We start from the raw sequence: 21,039 nt of genomic DNA, 5'->3' as shown, positions 1-21,039 counted from the left end.
CTGTAGAGATGATTCAACAAGGAGTACATTTCCTTATCCTCATCTGTGTTATATAATTCTGAAACTGATGTCTTCACATTTGGATATTTGCATGTTCTCAGTTTTGCTTGTAAATACATATGCATATATAGATATGTTCATGTAAATATATTTGCATATATATATATGTTTATGAAGATATATATGTAGAAATAGTCTTTATTCACTTAAAAGTTATCTAGAGAAAAATTTATCCTATATTTCATTTGCTTTTCTAAACTCCTTTTCACCCAATAATTCTGTATACATGCAATTTCATATATTGCAAATTTAATTAAAAGTTAATGATTAGATGAGAACTACATTTGATGAGATTTTATCTTATATTTAAAATTTTTGGAAGTTTGGTGTAAAAGTCTATGCAAACAGCATTCATATTCTTTATATTTATGGATATTTTTTAACTATTTTAAATCAAAAGATATAGTAATTAAAGCTTTCTTCAAATAGTACATACTCTGCAGTTTCATTTGATTGTGTTGCAACAGCTGAAGCCATACCTTTATGAATGCTAGATGATCTGTCTACCCCTATGGTATTTCCTCAGCTCCTGTATGCAAGTTATAGACCCTAATTGCTAAAACAAACTGCCTCAAATCACTTAACATTTCTTTCTGTGTTTCTGTCTCTGCCTTTTTATCTCTTTCTTGTCTTTTTGTGTAGGTGAGTCGGTTGACAACCTTTAAACTCTCATTTTTATACTAAGAAAAAAATTTGGTAGAAATTTCAATTAACTATAAGCATTTGATTTTAATTAATATTTTGTAAATATTAGCTGCTATCACCTTTGGCACAATGATTTTTTTTAATAATTTTTTTTATTAAGAAAAGAAGAAAAAAAACATAAACAAAAAACAAGTTTCCACCTCCTCCCAGCCTCCCATTTCCCTCCCCCTCCTCCCACCCTTCTCCCCCTCCTCCCACCCTTCTACCCCTCCCCCCACTCCTCTCCCCCTCCCTCTCCAGTCCACAGAGCAGTCCAGGTTCCCTGCCCTGTGGTAAGTCCTAGGTCCTCCCCCCTCCGTCCATATCTAGGAAGGTGAACATCCAAACTGGCTAGGCTCCCACAAAGCCAGCACATTAAGTAGGATCAAAACCCCGTGCCATTGTCCTTGGCGTCTCATCAGCCCTCATTGTTCGCCATGTTCAGAGAGTCCGGTTTTATCCCATGCTTTTTCGGTCACAGTCCAGCTGGCCTTGGTGAGCTCCCAGTAGATCAGCTCCACTGTCTCAGTGGGTGGGTGCACGCCTCGTGGTCCCGACTTCTTTGCTCATGTTCTCCCTCCTTCTGCTCCTCATTGGGACCTTGGGAGCTCAGTCCAGTGCTCCAGTGTGGGTCTCTGTCTCTGTCTCCATCCATCACCAGATGAAGGTTCTATGATGATATGCAAGATATTCGTCAGTATTGCTCTCGGATAGGGTCATTTCAGGTTCCCAATCCTCAGCTACCCAAGGAACTAACTGGGAACCTCATGTTGGGCACTTGGGAGCCCCTCTAGGGTCAAATCTCTTGCTCACCCTAAAGTGGTTCCCTTAACTAAGAATTGTGGTTCCGTGCTCCCCTATCCACCTTTCCTTTATCCCAATTCTCCTGATTCCCCAAATCCCCCCTCCTTCCCTTCTACCTTTTCTCTCCCCATCTCCCCTTACCCCCATCCCACCCCACCCCCAAGATCCTAATTTTCTCCCCGGCAATTGGGTCTACTTCCCTTAGCCAAGAGGATAACTATATGTTTTTCCTTGGGTTCACCTTCTTACTTAGCTTCTTTAGGTTCACCTATTGTAGACTCCGTGGCCCTAATTTATGGCTAGAAACCAATTATGAGCGAGTACATCCCATGTTCATCTTTTTGGGTCTGGGACACCTCACTCAGGATAGTGTTTTCTATTTCCATCCATTTCCCTGCAAAATTCGAGAAGTCATTGTTTTTTACCGCAGCGTAGTACTCTAGCGTGTATATATTCCATACTTTCTTCATCCATTCTTCCATTGAAGGGCATCTAGGTTGTTTCCAGGTTCTGGCTATTACAAATAATACTGCTATGAACATAGTTGAACAAATGCTTTTGTCATATGATAGAGCATCTCTTGGGTATATTCCCAGGAGTGGTATTGCTGGGTCCAGGGGTAAGTTGATCCCGAATTTCCTGAGAAACCGAAACACTGACTTCCACAGTGGTTGCACAAGATGGCATTCCCACCAGCAATGGATGAGGGTACCCGTTCCTCCACAGCCTCTCCAGCAAAGGTTATCCTTGGTGTTTTTGACTTTAGCCATTCTGACAGGTGTAAGATGATATCTCAAAGTTGTTTTGATTTGCATTTCCCTGATTGCTAAGGAAGTTGAGCACGACTTTAAGTGTCTTTTGGCCATTTGAACTTCCTCTGCTGAGAATTCTCTGTTCAGTTCAGTGCCCCATTTTTTAATTGGGTTAATTAGCATTTTAAAGTCTAGTTTCTTGAGTTCCTTATATATTTTGGAGATCAGACCTTTGTCTGTTGTGGGGTTGGTGAAGATCTTCTCCCAATCAGTAGGTTGCCTTTGTGTCTTATTGACTATGTCCTTTGCTTTACAGAAGCTTCTCAGTTTAAGTAGGTCCCATTTATTCAATGTTGCCCTTAATGTCTGTGCTTCTGGGGTTATACATAGGAAGCGATCTCCTGTGCCCAGCTCCTGTAGGGTACTTCCCACTTTCTCTTCTATCAGGTTCAGTGTGTTCGGGCTGATATTGAGGTCTTTAATCCATTTGGACTTGAGTTTTGTGCACGGTGATAGATAAGGGTCTATTTTCATTCTTCTACAAGATGACATCCAGTTGTGCCAGCACCATTTGTTGAAGATGCTTTCTTTCTTCCATTTTATACTTTTAGCTCCTTTATCGAAAATCAGGTGTTCATAGGTTTGTGGGATAAAATCCGGGTCTTCTATACGATTCCATTGGTCGACTTCTCTGTTTTTATGCCAGTACCACACTGTTTTCATTACTGTAGCTCTGTAATAGAGTTTGAAGTCAGGGATGGTAATGCCTCCAGAAGATCCTTTATTGTATAGGATTGTTTTGGCTATCCTGGGTTTTTTGTTTTTCCATATAAAGTTGATTATTGTCCTCTCCAGATCTGTGAAGAATTTTGATGGGATCTTGATGGGGATTGCATTGAATCTATAAATAGCCTTTGGTAGAATTGCCATTTTTACTATGTTGATCCTACCAATCCAAGAGCAAGGGAGGTCCATCCATTTTTTGGTATCCTCTTCAATTTCTTTCTTCAATGCCTTAAAGTTCTTGTCAAATAGATCTTTCACTTCCTTGGTTAGATGTACCCCAAGATATTTTATGCTGTTTTTGGCTATTGTGAATGGTGAAGCTTCTCTGATTTCCCTCTCAGCTTCTATATCCTTTGTGTATAAGAGGGCGACTGATTTTTTGGAGTTGATCTTGTATCCTGCCACATTACTAAAGCTGTTTATCAGCTGTAGGAGTTCTTTGGTGGAGTTTTTGGGGTCGCTTATGTACACTATCATATCATCTGCAAATAACGAAAGTTTAACTTCTTCCTTTCCAATTCGAATCCCCTTGATTCCATTATGTTGTCTTATTGCTATTGCTAGAACTTCAAGCACTATATTGAAGAGGTATGGGGAGAGTGGACAGCCTTGTCGTGTTCCTGAGTTAAGTGGGATGGCTTTGAGTTTCTCTCCGTTTAATTTGATGTTAGCTGTCGGCTTGCTGTATATAGCTTTTATTATATTTAGGTATGACCCTTGTATCCCTAATCTCTCCAAGACTTTTAACATAAATGGATGTTGAATTTTGTCAAATGCTTTTTCAGCATCTAATGAAATGATCATATGGTTTTTTTCTTTCAGTTTATTTATATGCTGGATTACATTGATAGATTTTCGTATGTTGAACCAGCCCTGCATCTCAGGAATGAAGCCTACTTGATCATAATGGATAATTTTTCGGATGTGTTCTTGGATTCGATTTGCCAGTATTTTGTTGAGGATTTTTGCGTCGATATTCATGAGTGAGATTGGCCTGTAGTTCTCTTTCCTGGTTGAGTCTTTGAGTGGTTTTGGTATCAGAGTAATTGTGGCTTCATAAAAGGAGTTTGGTAATGACCCTTCTGTTTCTATCTTGTGGAATACATTAAGGAGTATAGGTATTAGATCTTCTTGGAAGATCTGGTAGAATTCCACATTGAAACCATCTGGTCCTGGGCTTTTTTTGGTAGGGAGGTTTTTGATAACCTCTTCTAATTCTTCGCGACTAACAGGTCTATTTAGATTGTTCACCAGGTCCTGATTTAACTTTGGTATATGATATTTATCTAAAAAAGTATCCATTTCCTTTACATTTTCCAATTTTGTGGCATATAGGCTTTTGTAGTAAGATCTAATGATTCTCTGAATTTCCTCTGTGTCTGTGGTTATGTCCCCCTTTTCATTTCTGATCTTATTAATTTGCAAATTCTCTCTCTGCCGTTTGATTAGCTTGGATAGTGGTTTGTCAATCTTGTTGATTTTCTCCAGGAACCAGCTTTTTGTTTCATTGATTTTTTGTATTGTTTTCTGTGTTTCTATTTTGTTGATTTCAGCCCTCATTTTGATTATTTCCAGTCTTCTACTCCTCCTAGGTGAGTCTGCTTCTTTTTTTTCTAGAGCTTTCAGGTGGGCTGTTAAGTCTCCAATGTGAGCTTTCTCTGTTTTCTTTAAGTGGGCACTTAGTGCTATGAACTTTCCTCTTAGGACTGCTTTCATAGTGTCCCATAAGTTTGAGTATGTTGTTTCTTTATTTTCATTGAATTCCAGGAAGACTTTAATTTCTTTCTTTATTTCTTCCTTAATCCAGCTATGGTTCAATAGTTGACTGTTCAGTTTCCATGACTTTGTATGCTTTCTGGGGGTAGCATTGTTGTTGAATTCTAACTTTAATCCATGGTGATCTGATAAGACACAGGTGGTTACTAATATTTTTTTGTAACTGTGGATGTTTGCTTTGTTACCGACTATGTGGTCGATTTTCGAGAAGGTTCCATGAGCTGCAGAGAAGAAGGTATATTCTTTCCTATTTGGATGGAATGTTCTATAGATGTCTGTTAAGTCCATTTGATTCATTACCTCCACTAATTCTCTTATTTCTCTGTTAGGTTCCTGTCTGATTGACCTGTCCATTGGTGAGAGAGGAGTGTTGAAGTCTCCTACTATTAGTGTGTGCGGTTTGATGGCTGCCTTGAATTTTAGCAATGTTTCTTTTATGTACGTGGGTGCTTTTATATTAGGGGCATAGATGTTCAGGATTGAGACTTCATCCTGATGAACTGTTCCTGTTATGAGTATAAAATGCCCCTCTCCATCTCTTCTGATTGATTTAAGTTTAAAGTCAACTTTGTTAGAGATTAGTATGGCCACACCTGCCTGTTTCTTAGGTCCATTTGCTTGATAGGCCTTTTCCCAGCCCTTTACTCTGAGTAGGTGCCTGTCTTTGTGGTTGAGGTGTGTTTCTTGTAAACAGCAGAATGTTGGATCCTGTTTTCTTATCCAATCTCTTAGCCTGTGCCTTTTTATAGGTGAGTTGAGTCCATTGACATTAAGTGATATTAATGACCAGTGGTTGTTAACTCCGGTCATTTTTTTTTAGTCGTAGAGTTTGTGTGTTTCACTTCTTTGTTTTGTGTTGGTGAAGGGTCTCTATATGTCTGAGTTATTGTGGTCATTGTTGGACTCCTTGGTTAGTGATTTTCCTTCAATTACTTTCTGTAAGGCTGGATTTGTGGCTGCGTATTGTTTAAATTTGTTTTTATCCTGGAAAATTTTATTTTCTCCATTTATAGTGAATGAAAGCTTGGCTGGGTATAGTAATCTGGGCTTGCACCCATGGTCTCTCAGTTTCTGCAGTACATCTATCCAGGACCTTCTGGCTTTCATGGTTTCCATGGAGAAGTCAGGTGTAAGTCTGATAGGTTTACCTTTATAAGTAATTTGGCCTTTTTCCTTTGCAGCTCTTAATATTCTTTCCTTATTCTGTATGCTTTGTGTTTTGATAATTATATGGCGAGGGGATGTTTTTTTTTGATCCAGCCTATTCGGTGTTCTGTATGCTTCTTGCACCTTCATAGGAAAATCTTTCCTTAGGTTGGGAAAGTTTTCTTCTATAATTTTATTAAATAGATTTTCTGGACCATTGAGCTGCCCTTCTTCTCCTTCTTCTACTCCTATTATTCTTAGGTTTGGTCTCTTTATTGTGTCCCATATTTCCTGAATGTTTTGTGATGAGAGTTTGTTGGACTTGCTGTTTTCTTTGATCAGTGTGTTTATTTTCTCTATGGTATCTTCAGAATCCGAGAGTCTTTCTTCTATCTCTTGTATTCTGCTGGTTATGCTTGTTTCTGTAGTCTCTATTCGTTTACCTAGATTTTCCATGTCCAGACGGCCCTCTGTTTGTGTTTTCTTCTTTGCCTCCATTTCAGTTTTCAGGTCTTGAACTGTTTCCATTATCTGTTTGATTGTTTTTCCTTGGTTTTCTAGGGTATCATTCACTGATTTATTCAATTCTTCAAACTTTCTGTTATATTTCTCATCCATTTCTATAAGGGCGTTTTTTACATGCTGTTTAAGGGTGTCAATCACTTTCATGAAGTCAATCTTTTCTCCTTCCTCTTGATTAAGGGGTTCTTGTCCTCCCGTTGTGGGGTCGCTTGTTTCTGGTAGCTTCATGTTGCTTTTCAGCTTGTTGGGCGAATTCTTGCCTTGACGTCGGCCCATCTCTTCTTCCAAATGCTCCCTATGGATCTTCTTTTACCGGATTAGGTCTCCTTGACTACCAAACGCTGTCTCTCCCCAATGTTGGCTCTCCCAATGCTGGGTCTCCTGGCGCCGAAAGATCAGGCCTCCGTGCTGGTTGGGCAGCTCGCAGACAAAGCGCCTACCCCGCTTGGTGCAGGCAGGCCACAGAAACAAAGGAACTGCTGCCCGCCCGGGAGCCCCGGATACTCGGACCCAGCGCCCAGATAGGCTGGGCTGGGCGATGCCACGCGCCTAAAGAGGGCAGTGGGGGCGAAGTGGGGAGGGCTCTGGACGGAAGCTGGGTGGGCCAGGAAGAAAGAGGCAGCACCCGGGGAGTAGAGGCCCTGCAGAGAGCCCAAGCAGGACAGGGGGCCAAGAAACCCCCGAGCTCCCCGTCCCAGGCTGGCGCCATGGGCCAGAAACTCACCCCAATGCTGGGTCTCCTGGCGCCGAAAGATCAGGCCTCCGTGCTGGTTGGGCAGCTCGCAGACAAAGCGCCTACCCCGCTTGGTGCAGGCAGGCCACAGAAACAAAGGAACTGCTGCCCCCCGGGAGCCCCGGGTACTCGGACTCAGCGCCCAGATAGGCTGGGCTGGGCGATGCCACGCGCCAAAAGAGGGCAGTGGGGGCGAAGTGGGGAGGGCTCTGGACGGAAGCTGGGTGGGCCAGGAAGAAAGAGGCAGCACCCGGGGAGTAGAGGCCCTGCAGAGAGCCCAAGCAGGACAGGGGGCCAAGAAACCCCCGAGCTCCCCGTCCCAGGCTGGCGCCGTGGGCCAGAAACTCACCCCAATGCTGGGTCTCCTGGCGCCGAAAGATCAGGCCTCCGTGCTGGTTGGGCAGCTCGCAGACAAAGCGCCTACCCCGCTTGGTGCAGGCAGGCCACAGAAACAAAGGAACTGCTGCCCCCCGGGAGCCCCGGGTACTCGGACTCAGCGCCCAGATAGGCTGGGCTGGGCGATGCCACGCGCCAAAAGAGGGCAGTGGGGGCGAAGTGGGGAGGGCTCTGGATGGAAGCTGGGTGGGCCAGGAAGAAAGAGGCAGCACCCGGGGAGTAGAGGCCCTGCAGAGAGCCCAAGCAGGACAGGGGGCCAAGAAACCCCCGAGCTCCCCGTCCCAGGCTGGCGCCGTGGGCCAGAAACTCACCCCAATGCTGGGTCTCCTGGCGCCGAAAGATCAGGCCTCCGTGCTGGTTGGGCAGCTCGCAGACAAAGCGCCTACCCCGCTTGGTGCAGGCAGGCCACAGAAACAAAGGAACTGCTGCCCGCCCGGGAGCCCCGGGTACTTGGACCCAGCGCCCAGATAGGCTGCGCTGGGCGATGCCACGTGCCAAAAGAGGGCAGTGGGGGCGAAGTGGGGAGGGCTCTGGACGGAAGCTGGGTGGGCCAGGAAGAAAGAGGCAGCAGAGAGCCCAAGCAGGACAGGGGGCCAAGAAACCCCCGAGCTCCCCGTCCCAGGCTGGCGCCGTGGGCCAGAAACTCACAATGATTTTTTTTAATGTAGACATTGTGGTATTAATTAAAAGTCAGAATATAGATTGTATTGTTTTACTAATGAACTTTTGAACTTTAAATTAATTTAAATAAAAATAGAGATGGACTCTACTGAGACAAGCCTGTGATTTTTGATTTAAGCCCATTTTGGTGACTATATTTAAAAAATTAAAAATTATATAAAATTTATATAATTTTCTTAATTCTGAAGAGTTTTCTAATGACAAAATTCTGTAGAACCAAATGAAAATATGCTAATATTTCTATAACATTTTCAGATTCACTTCTGTAAGATCTTAACAATCTGCCACCAGGTGGTATTTCAATGATCTTCAATGAGTATTTTTATTCTCTATTTTTGATAGGATTTTATATTATTGAAACATTTAAACATATACTTAACATAAAATAATGAAGTAACACAATTTAGCACATACTATGTTGATAATCATAATCCTTAATGTATTATTCTCTCATATCTCATAGGATTGTATTTGCTGTTTATTTGGATCTTGTATCACCAAATGTCAGGAAAGTCATGAAAAGCTCAGCAGAAATGGTTTCTAAAGCATCACCAAAATAAATGATTTATTTTTTCTTTTAATTACTCTGTGTAATTTTATCCAAATGCTGATATTATGAATATAAAAATATAAAAACACAAATTTGTTGTCTGTTAAACATAGTCTCTGCTGTTTGGAATTAAGTAAATTGTTATTCTTACCTTGATTTATTGACATACAATAGTAAAATTATAAAGAGGTTTCTTTTTCTAAAGTCAAGAATTTTTCTTTATATGAAACAGAGGTCAAATACCTTCCAAAATATATTCTCCTGACATAGCATACTACTCTGTTTAAAAAGGAATGTTTTCTACCCTGGGGACAACAACTTTTTCAAGGTAATTTCTAATTGTAGAGAACTCCCTTTTCCTGTCATTCATAATTTTAGTACAACAAGAATACAAATTGAATATATGTGTGTGTGTCTGTGTGTGTGTGAATGTTTGTTTTTGTTATTATTAAGAAATATTATCAAAGAAAATATTTTAAATTTGTAGGTATGATTTTTTTGTAGCACTGAAGAATGAAACTTAGGCTTCTTGATGGAAAAGAAACACTCAACGACTGAATCAAATTTTCTTCTCTTTTACTTATTGAGGTAAGGGACTGCTAGATGACAAAAAAAATGCTGTGACCAACATACCTATGATTTTATTTTTCTGAAATCAGTGGTTTCTGACACATACCTAAGTGTAACTTCATTTTAATAAGACAGTTGAACAAGAATGAAAGTGTACACTTTCTAAGAGTAAATGGAAAGGTACCTTTTGACACCACAGACCCAACAACATTTTTATGTCTTATATATGTATCTGATTCAAAAATATATTGCCAAGTATGGGCACATTTTTCTCATCTGATAAATAAATAAATTCATATAACTATCCATGTTCCATTATAAACTATTTGAACCAGGAAGGTATATATAAAAAAAGAATTTCCAGTAACAATAACACATCAAATCTAGTTGCAAATCTACAGCCACTGGGAAGATAGACTTCTAAATTTACTGGCTTTCTGGACTGCCATTGATGGACTAGATTTTTAAAGATTTAACAATAATTGCATTCAGGTGTTACAATCTAAAAATCCAACTATTCATTCTTTGAGTTCCCCATCAATGATAGCCCTTTTTAACCATGAATTCATATGCACAATTTTTATCAAAACCACAAAAAATGTATTAACACAGATTAACTCACATTCACAGATTAAATATAAGAAAATATTAAATGACTGTGAGAATCTGTATTTACAAAAAGTTAAGACTGTGAATAGAGAATTTTTGACAAAGAATTATGTATTGTCATTGAGGCTACAAACTGATATTTTTCCCAATGGTGGAAGATTATGTATTAGTTTGCCAATTTTAAATAATACAATTTGCATTAATGTGGTTAAATTTTAGATATTTACTTACTAGTATTACTGTAAGTCATTTTGTTTTTCCATATGTTTATATCACACCCTATTGGTGATAAACATGTTTGATGTCTTTTTTCTGCTTATTACCTTAGTAAACTTTGATGCTATTTGCATCTTTTGTACAACGATGAATAGCAATTAAGGCATGAATTCTAGAAATTGATTTTTATTTTAAGTAAACAAGGCAAATGGCACTTATAATTATTAAAAGTCATTTCCAAAAGCATTTGTTCAACTATGTTCATAGCAGTATTATTTGTAATAGCCAGAACCTGAAAACAACCTAGATGCCCTTCAATGGAAGAATGGGTGAAGAAAGTGTGGAATATATACACACTAGAGTACTATGCTGTGGTAAAAAACAATGACTTCTTGAATTTTGCATGCAAATGAATGGAAATAGAAAACACTATCCTGAGTGAGGTGTCCCAGACCCAAAAAGATGAACATGGGATGTACTCGCTCATAATTGGTTTCTAGTCATAAATAAGGGTGACGGAGTCTACAATAGGTGAACCTAAAGAAGCTAAGTAAGAAGGTGAACCCAAGGAAAAACATATAGTTATCCTCTTGGCTAAGGGAAGTAGACCAAATTGCTGGGGAGAAAATTGGGATCTTGGGGTTGGGGTGGGATGGGGGTAAGGGGTGATGGGGAGAGAAAAGGGAAGGGAAGGAGGGGGGACTTGGGGAAACAGGAGGATTGGGATAAAGGAAGGGTGGATAGGGGAGCACGGAACCACAATTCTTAGTGAAGGGAGCCACTTTAGGGTGGGCAAGAGACTTGACCCTAGAGGGGCTCCCAAGTGCCCAAGATGAGGTTCCCAGTTAGTTCCTTGGGCAGCTGAGGATAGGGAACCTGAAATGACCCTATCCTAGAGCAATACTGACAAATATCTTGCATATCATCATAGAACCTTCATCTGGTGATGGATAGAGATAGAGACAGAGACCCACACTGGAGCACTGAACTGAGTTCCCAAGGTCCCAATGAGGAGCAGAAGGAGGGAGAACATGAGCAAAGAAGTCGGGACCACGAGGGGTGCACCCACCCACTGAGACAGTGGAGCTGATCTACTGGGAGCTCACCAAGGCCAGCTGGACTGTGACCGAAAAAGCATGGGATAAAACCGGACTCTCTGAACATGGCGAACAATGAGAGCTGATGAGACGCCAAGGACAATGGCACGGGGTTTTGATCCTACTTAATGTGCTGGCTTTGTGGGAGCCTAGCCAGTTTGGATGTTCACCTTCCTAGATATGGACAGAGGGGGGAGGACCTAGGACTTACCACAGGTCAGGGAACCCTGACTGCTCTGTGGTCTGGAGAGGAGGGGGAGAGGAGTGGGGGGAGGGGTAGAAGGGTGGGAGCAGGGGGAGAAGGGTGGGAGGAGGGGGAGGGAAATGGGAGGCTGGGAGGAGGTGGAAACTTGTTTTTTGTTTATGTTTCTTTTCTCCTTTTCTCAATAAAAAAAATTAAAAAAAAGAAAAAAAAGGCATTTCCAAAATTTTATAACACTTACACCCCCAGCACACATAATGTCTCACCAATTTGACTAATTAAAGTTTGACTAACGAGGATAACAACAACAGAGATGCTAAGGTTGTCTGAGAAATGCTCAGAATGCTTTAACTGTTCCAAACAACTAAAGACAACTATAGACTACTAAGAGCAAAAGAAATAGTCTTCTGTATTTACCAGACAAGAGCACACCAGTAGGTTATTCAATACCAAATGATCAGTCTTGAAGACATACAAACAAGTAACATGATTGTCAGGAGCCAATTTCCTCCTAAAATCATTGCAGGAACCATCACCCTGGGGAGTCTGCAGAGAACCCCACACCCTTAATTGTGTTAGGAATCGTTCTGTTGACAGAGCCTACCCCACACCCAAATTGGCGGTTAATGGAGAGCTATCTGTTAGCGGAACCCACCCCACATTCCAAACTATCTAGGGATCTAGGTGTGTCAACTCGCGACTTCTTGGCCTACAGTGACCTGACCGAAGACAACCTCCTGCCTACGTGACCAACTCGGACCATATGACCAACGTGAACCACGCGGCAAGAGCCCAGGCCCCTGTGCCCACCCCCTAACTCTTTACCCTATAAAAGTTGTACCCCGTCTCTAATAAATGGAGGCTTTGACAGGAATTCTCGCTTAGCCTCCTTCTGCTTTCCTATCCCATTATCTTCCAGGTGGTGCCTCTAAGTGACCCTGGAATAACTGACTGCCAGGTGGGTTACAACCCCTAGACTGAGTAGCCCACCCAGAGGCAATCAACACATGATACAAATTGAGCAGGTTGTATTTAGGAATATTTATGTTTATGTATGCATCTATGTATATGTGTGTGTGTGTGTGTGTGTGTGTGTGTGTGTGTGTGTGTGAAGTTGTAAGGAGGTCACTTGGTTTTTCCAGCCATTTGGACCGGAAATAATCACATAGAAACCATATTATTTAAAATCACTGCTTGGCCCATTAGCTCTAGATTCTTATTGGCTAACTCTTACATCTAAATTTAATCCATTTCTAGCATTTTACATTTAACCACAAGGCTCATGGCCTACCAGCACAAATTATAAACCAAACTTTTCTTGCTTCCTTTATTGATTTGTAAGAAAAAAAAGGTTGCAACTATAGTTATTTTGTGAATATTTTTGAGTATTTCTGAATTTCATCAGTCTATGTCTACAATGATGAGTGTGTTCTTTAATATGAAAACTATGTTATTTGTTCCTTTATAAAAGTTTCTGTGGTCATGGTGTCTCTTCATAGCAATAAAAACCCTAACTAGATAACATCCTTAGACTGAGAAGCCACCACACCAGGAGCCCACACTTCTAGATCAGCATTATATCTCACTACATTTTAAATTTATCTTCGTATCTATAGGTAAATGTAGCTACAAATCCTTTTCAATCTGACTCTCTTTACAGCAAATGGAAGCCGCAGGAAAGATATTCCAAAACTAAAATGAAAGCTGTCATATGACCCAATTAAATTACTATTTATTCAATCTAATTGAAATCAGCATGTCATAGAGATGTTTTTCAAATGACTTTTATCTACGGGCATTTTCTTATTAATTATTGCATCTTTAAGACAATGACATGTGATTCTATGGTTAGCATCTCTATTTTGGCAATATGGACATACTTTTGCCTTGTTTGGTGGTTTTCAGTGCAACTATAAAATAATAGAAACAACAATAGCAGCAACAAAATCAAAACATGACTACATATGTAAGCTAACACTACTGTTCAATTTTAAGCATATCATCATTATCTTGGTTAAAAAAGGTTCAAGTCCTTTAACTTAATACATTTATGGAAATGTGATGTACACACTAATTTAAATATGATAAAATTATATGTATGAAGATATTTAAAATAGTATATTTTATGGCAGAAAACAGTTTAGGATAGTTTAAAAGATTTTGAAAATTATGTCTTTTGTTATTGTTATTCAAGGTAGCCATATTTAGTGTCACAGCAGGAATCCTGGTCTTCTGCTTCTTATGATTCACCTCCCCTTTTCTGTCATGCTTCCTCAAGCTTAGAAGCAGGAGTTGAGTTGAAGAGCTTGACTCTTCACAATCCATTTTGTCTGTGTTATGTCCAGTTGTGGTTTTCTTTAATAGTCTTCATTTGCTATAAAGAAAAGTTTATTTGATGGGGGTAACTGCCCTGAAATCATATAACCATATTCATTCAAACAACACAGAAAGACTACAAAGTTTGCATTAAAATATTTGTTTATATCTTTATATCTGTCTATAAATATCTGTCATCTAGCTAGCTAGCTAACTATCATCTATCAATCTACCATCGATCTATCTCTCTCTCTCATCTATCATCTATCTATCACCTACTATCTATCTATCTATCTATCTATCTATCTATCTATCTATCTATCTATCATCTATCTATCATCTATCTATCTATCTATCTATCTATCTATCTATCTATCTATCTATCAGCTATCTACCTATCATGTATCTATCATCTATGTATCTATAATATATCTACCTATGATTGATCATTTATGTATCTATGTATTTCTATATTTTTTACCTATGTACTTATCACCTATAATTTAAGTACTTATGTATCTGTCTATCACCATCTATCTATTGACATACAAATAATAATCAAAGAAAAAAGTCCATCATTTTGAGACAGAAATGTAACATGTGAGGGACTGGAGGAAGAGACATGGGAGAGTTTAGAAGAAGCAAAGGGAAATGGGAAATGATGTACAAATATTTTAAATAAAATATATTAAATTTAAAAAGTAAATATATGTGATAGCATAGACACAGCGAACATGTGAAAAGGAATCTACATAGTTGAAATATTTCTGATAAGTGTGGAAAAAGCTGCTAATTCACTTGTACATAAAACATTGGCTCGATATTTTAAGTAAAACTCTTCTTAGAGCTGCAGTCACATCCTTGTTTCTAAGACTGTACATCAGGGGGTTGAACATCGGGGTCACAATTGTGTAAAACAGAGAGAGTATCTTATCAGTTACTGGAGAATGAATCGACTTTGGCCAAAAGTAGTTAATGATTCCTGAACCAAAAAACAAAACCACTACCACCAGATGGGAAGAACACGTGGAGAAGGCTTTTGCCCGTCCTGTGGCTGTTGGCAGTTTCAGAATGGTGGCAATGATTTTACTATAAGACGCAAGTATCAGCATAAAAGGGGAAGCAACAAACCCCACAACCACTAAATAGACAGAAAACTCATTCATTGAAATGTCCCCACAGGCAAGCTTCAGAATTGCTGGAATATCACAAAAATAGTGGTCTATTCTATTAGATCGACAGAAATGTAAAGAGAATACTTGACAAGTTTGTCCTATCTGGACTGGGATGCCACCGAGCCAAGAGCCAATGGCCATCTGAGTACACTTTGTTGGGTTCATGACCAGCGGATAGTGCAGAGGGTTGCAGATGGCCACATAATGGTCATAGGACATCACAGCCAGCAGGAAACACTCAGTAGCTGCCAGAATTAAAAAGAAAAACAATTGAAGAGCACAGGCCAGAAGACAAATTCTTCTATCTTGAGTCCAAAGATTGTACAGAATCCTAGGAAGGGTGACAGATACGTAACAGATTTCCAGAAATGAAAAATTGGCCAGGAAAAAATACATGGGCTTCTTTAGTGAAGGGTCAATTAGGACTATGACAATTATGAAGCTATTTCCTATTAAGATAACTACATACATTAGGGAGAACATCCCAAACAGAAATCCCTGCATTTTGGGAAGTTCAGAAAACCCAAGAAAGAGAAACTGTGTCACTGTAGTAGCATTGTCCTCTGGCTTGTTGTCTGTGAATTCCATCTGTGGGAAAATCCAACGATAAATGCAGTTATTTCTTTGGCGTTGTCTATAACTTTATCTTCAAGGTAAACAGTATCATACTCAATGCCTGAAACTCAGAGAAGAAGCTCTCAAAAATGTGGTAAACTATGTTATTGGTTACTAAACACATCTGTAAGGATTTTTGTTTTCATTTTCACTTTTGCTTTTTGATTAGATGCTAATGTATATATTAGTTATAATATACAATAAGACATGCTACTTTTAATTCTCATCTACTAGGAGGCAGAACTCCAAATTAATTCTCCTTTATGCAATTATTCTTAACTTTAAGTTTATATTTTTATTCTTAACTAATATTTTATTTTTGTATATGTAATTATCACACTTAATGATTTATTTAGTTTAATAAAAATTTATTTTGTTATTTTATTTTATTTTTTTTTTTTTTTGCGAAAAGAAACATTTATTAATTACTTATGAGAGGATAAACATGTACTTGTGATGGGAATTAGTGTGGTGGTTTCTCCATATGGTTTAACTAGTCTACTGAGCCAATAGAGCTTTAGAGCAAGAAACTCTTAATCTCAGAGTCATAAATTCAAGTCCCACACTGGGCGCCATTTGTTTTTTTTTTTTTTTTTTTTTTTTTTTAATAATTTTTTTATTAAGAAAAGAAGAAAAAAAACATAAACAAAAAACAAGTTTCCACCTCCTCCCAGCCTCCCATCTCCCTCCCCCTCCTCCCACCCTTCTCCCCCTCCTCCCACCCTTCTACCCCTCCCCCCACTCCTCTCCCCCTCCCTCTCCAGTCCACAGAGCAGTCCAGGTTCCCTGCCCTGTGGCAAGTCCTAGGTCCTCCCCCCTCCGTCCATATCTAGGAAGGTGAACATCCAAACTGGCTAGGCTTCCACAAAGCCAGCACATTAAGTAGGATCAAAACCCCGTGCCATTGTCCTTGGCGTCTCATCAGCCCTCATTGTTCGCCATGTTCAGAGAGTCTGGCTTTATCCCATGCTTTTTCAGTCACAGTCCAGCTGGCCTTGGTGAGCTCCCAGTAGATCAGCTCCACTGTCTCAGTGGGTGGGTGCACGCCTCGTGGTCCCGACTTCTTTGCTCATGTTCTCCCTCCTTCTGCTCCTCATTGGGACCTTGGGAGCTCAGTCCAGTGCTCCAGTGTGGGTCTCTGTCTCTGTCTCCATCCATCACCAGATGAAGGTTCCAAGAGGATAACTATATGTTTTTCCTTGGGTTCACCTTCTTACTTAGCTTCTTTAGGTTCACCTATTGTAGACTCCGTGGCCCTAATTTATGGCTAGAAACCAATTATGAGCGAGTACATCCCATGTTCATCTTTTTGGGTCTGGGACACCTCACTCAGGATAGTGTTTTCTATTTCCATCCATTTGCCTGCAAAATTCGAGAAGTCATTGTTTTTTACCGCAGCGTAGTACTCTAGCGTGTATATATTCCATACTTTCTTCATCCATTCTTCCATTGAAGGGCATCTAGGTTGTTTCCAGGTTCTGGCTATTACAAATAATACTGCTATGAACATAGTTGAACAAATGCTTTTGTCATATGATAGAGCATCTCTTGGGTATATTCCCAGGAGTGGTATTGCTGGGTCCAGGGGTAAGTTGATCCCGAATTTCCTGAGAAACCGAAACACTGACTTCCACAGTGGTTGCACAAGATGGCATTCCCACCAGCAATGGATGAGGGTACCCGTTCCTCCACAGCCTCTCCAGCAAAGGTTATCCTTGGTGTTTTTGACTTTAGCCATTCTGACAGGTGTAAGATGATATCTCAAAGTTGTTTTGATTTGCATTTCCCTGATTGCTAAGGAAGTTGAGCACGACTTTAAGTGTCTTTTGGCCATTTGAACTTCCTCTGCTGAGAATTCTCTGTTCAGTTCAGTGCCCCATTTTTTAATTGGGTTAATTAGCATTTTAAAGTCTAGTTTCTTGAGTTCTCTATATATTTTGGAGATCAGACCTTTGTCTGTTGTGGGGTTGGTGAAGATCTTCTCCCAATCAGTAGGTTGCCTTTGTGTCTTATTGACTATGTCCTTTGCTTTACAGAAGCTTCTCAGTTTAAGTAGGTCCCATTTATTCAATGTTGCCCTTAATGTCTGTGCTTCTGGGGTTATACATAGGAAGCGATCTCCTGTGCCCAGCTCCTGTAGGGTACTTCCCACTTTCTCTTCTATCAGGTTCAGTGTGTTCGGGCTGATATTGAGGTCTTTAATCCATTTGGACTTGAGTTTTGTGCACGGTGATAGATAAGGGTCTATTTTCATTCTTCTACAAGATGACATCCAGTTGTGCCAGCACCATTTGTTGAAGATGCTTTCTTTCTTCCATTTTATACTTTTAGCTCCTTTATCGAAAATCAGGTGTTCATAGGTTTGTGGGATAAAATTCGGGTCTTCTATACGATTCCATTGGTCGACTTCTCTGTTTTTATGCCAGTACCACACTGTTTTCATTACTGTAGCTCTGTAATAGAGTTTGAAGTCAGGGATGGTAATGCCTCCAGAAGATCCTTTATTGTATAGGATTGTTTTGGCTATCCTGGGTTTTTTGTTTTTCCATATAAAGTTGATTATTGTCCTCTCCAGATCTGTGAAGAATTTTGATGGGATCTTGATGGGGATTGCATTGAATCTATAAATAGCCTTTGGTAGAATTGCCATTTTTACTATGTTGATCCTCCCAATCCAAGAGCAAGGGAGGTCCATCCATTTTTTGGTATCCTCTTCAATTTCTTTCTTCAATGCCTTAAAGTTCTTGTCAAATAGATCTTTCACTTCCTTGGTTAGATGTACCCCAAGATATTTTATGCTGTTTTTGGCTATTGTGAATGGTGAAGCTTCTCTGATTTCCCTCTCTGCTTCCATATCCTTTGTGAATAAGAGGGCGACTGATTTTTTGGAGTTGATCTTGTATCCTGCCACATTACTAAAGCTGTTTATCAGCTGTAGGAGTTCTTTGGTGGAGTTTTTGGGGTCGCTTATGTACACTATCATATCATCTGCAAATAACGAAAGTTTAACTTCTTCCTTTCCAATTCGAATCCCCTTGATTCCATTATGTTGTCTTATTGCTATTGCTAGAACTTCAAGCACTATATTGAAGAGGTATGGGGAGAGTGGACAGCCTTGTCGTGTTCCTGAGTTAAGTGGGATGGCTTTGAGTTTCTCTCCGTTTAATTTGATGTTAGCTGTCGGCTTGCTGTATATAGCTTTTATTATATTTAGGTATGACCCTTGTATCCCTAATCTCTCCAAGACTTTTAACATAAATGGATGTTGAATTTTGTCAAATGCTTTTTCAGCATCTAATGAAATGATCATATGGTTTTTTTCTTTCAGTTTATTTATATGCTGGATTACATTGATAGATTTTCGTATGTTGAACCAGCCCTGCATCTCAGGAATGAAGCCTACTTGATCATAATGGATAATTTTTCGGATGTGTTCTTGGATTCGATTTGCCAGTATTTTGTTGAGGATTTTTGCGTCGATATTCATGAGTGAGATTGGCCTGTAGTTCTCTTTCCTGGTTGAGTCTTTGAGTGGTTTTGGTATCAGAGTAATTGTGGCTTCATAAAAGGAGTTTGGTAATGACCCTTCTGTTTCTATCTTGTGGAATACATTAAGGAGTATAGGTATTAGATCTTCTTGGAAGATCTGGTAGAATTCCGCATTGAAACCATCTGGTCCTGGGCTTTTTTTGGTAGGGAGGTTTTTGATAACCTCTTCTAATTCTTCGCGACTAACAGGTCTATTTAGATTGTTCACCAGGTCCTGATTTAACTTTGGTATATGATATTTATCTAAAAAAGTATCCATTTCCTTTACATTTTCCAATTTTGTGGCATATAGGCTTTTGTAGTAAGATCTAATGATTCTCTGAATTTCCTCTGTGTCTGTGGTTATGTCCCCCTTTTCATTTCTGATCTTATTAATTTGCAAATTCTCTCTCTGCCGTTTGATTAGCTTGGATAGTGGTTTGTCAATCTTGTTGATTTTCTCCAGGAACCAGCTTTTTGTTTCATTGATTTTTTGTATTGTTTTCTGTGTTTCTATTTTGTTGATTTCAGCCCTCATTTTGATTATTTCCAGTCTTCTACTCCTCCTAGGTGAGTCTGCTTCTTTTTTTTCTAGAGCTTTCAGGTGGGCTGTTAAGTCTCCAATGTGAGCTTTCTCTGTTTTCTTTAAGTGGGCACTTAGTGCTATGAACTTTCCTCTTAGGACTGCTTTCATAGTGTCCCATAAGTTTGAGTATGTTGTTTCTTTATTTTCATTGAATTCCAGGAAGACTTTAATTTCTTTCTTTATTTCTTCCTTAATCCAGCTATGGTTCAATAGTTGACTGTTCAGTTTCCATGACTTTGTATGCTTTCTGGGGGTAGCATTGTTGTTGAATTCTAACTTTAATCCATGGTGATCTGATAAGACACAGGTGGTTACTAATATTTTTTTGTAACTGTGGATGTTTGCTTTGTTACCGACTATGTGGTCGATTTTCGAGAAGGTTCCATGAGCTGCAGAGAAGAAGGTATATTCTTTCCTATTTGGATGGAATGTTCTATAGATGTCTGTTAAGTCCATTTGATTCATTACCTCCACTAATTCTCTTATTTCTCTGTTAGGTTCCTGTCTGATTGACCTGTCCATTGGTGAGAGAGGAGTGTTGAAGTCTCCTACTATTAGTGTGTGCGGTTTGATGGCTGCCTTGAATTTTAGCAATGTTTCTTTTATGTACGTGGGTGCTTTTATATTAGGGGCATAGATGTTCAGGATTGAGACTTCATCCTGATGAACTGTTCCTGTTATGAGTATAAAATGCCCCTCTCCATCTCTTCTGATTGATTTAAGTTTAAAGTCAACTTTGTTAGAGATTAGTATGGCCACACCTGCCTGTTTCTTAGGTCCATTTGCTTGATAGGCCTTTTCCCAGCCCTTTACTCTGAGTAGGTGCCTGTCTTTGTGGTTGAGGTGTGTTTCTTGTAAACAGCAGAATGTTGGATCCTGTTTTCTTATCCAATCTCTTAGCCTGTGCCTTTTTATAGGTGAGTTGAGTCCATTGACATTAAGTGATATTAATGACCAGTGGTTGTTAACTCCGGTCATTTTTTTTTAGTCGTAGAGTTTGTGTGTTTCACTTCTTTGTTTTGTGTTGGTGAAGGGTCTCTATATATCTGAGTTATTGTGGTCATTGTTGGACTCCTTGGTTAGTGATTTTCCTTCAATTACTTTCTGTAAGGCTGGATTTGTGGCTGCGTATTGTTTAAATTTGTTTTTATCCTGGAAAATTTTATTTTCTCCATTTATAGTGAATGAAAGCTTGGCTGGGTATAGTAATCTGGGCTTGCACCCATGGTCTCTCA

The 21,039-nt window shown here is 39.7% G+C and overlaps 1 protein-coding gene across 1 annotated transcript; it reads right to left on the bottom strand.

Annotated features, from left to right (window-relative positions):
• Positions 1-14,694: 14,694 nt before the first annotated feature.
• On the bottom strand, positions 14,695-15,663 carry LOC121452170 (olfactory receptor 10AG1-like). The gene has a single exon (XM_041658018.1). The coding sequence runs from the start codon at positions 15,661-15,663 to the stop codon at positions 14,695-14,697; it is 969 nt and encodes a 322-aa protein (XP_041513952.1).
• Between the last annotated feature and the right edge of the window lie 5,376 nt (positions 15,664-21,039).

Source organism: Microtus oregoni, unplaced genomic scaffold (genome assembly GCF_018167655.1).
Source record: "Microtus oregoni isolate MIOR12 unplaced genomic scaffold, Mior012 000009F_ref0000495, whole genome shotgun sequence".
Classification (NCBI taxonomy): Eukaryota; Metazoa; Chordata; class Mammalia; order Rodentia; family Cricetidae; genus Microtus; species Microtus oregoni.
Note: the sequence above shows the minus strand (reverse complement) of the source record. Positions and strands in the feature narration are given on the sequence as shown.

What these genes read in the sequence shown, in the direction of transcription:
- LOC121452170 (XM_041658018.1), bottom strand. Translation starts at nt 15,663, where the DNA reads ATGGAATTCACAGACAACAAGCCAGAGGACAATGCTACTACAGTGACA.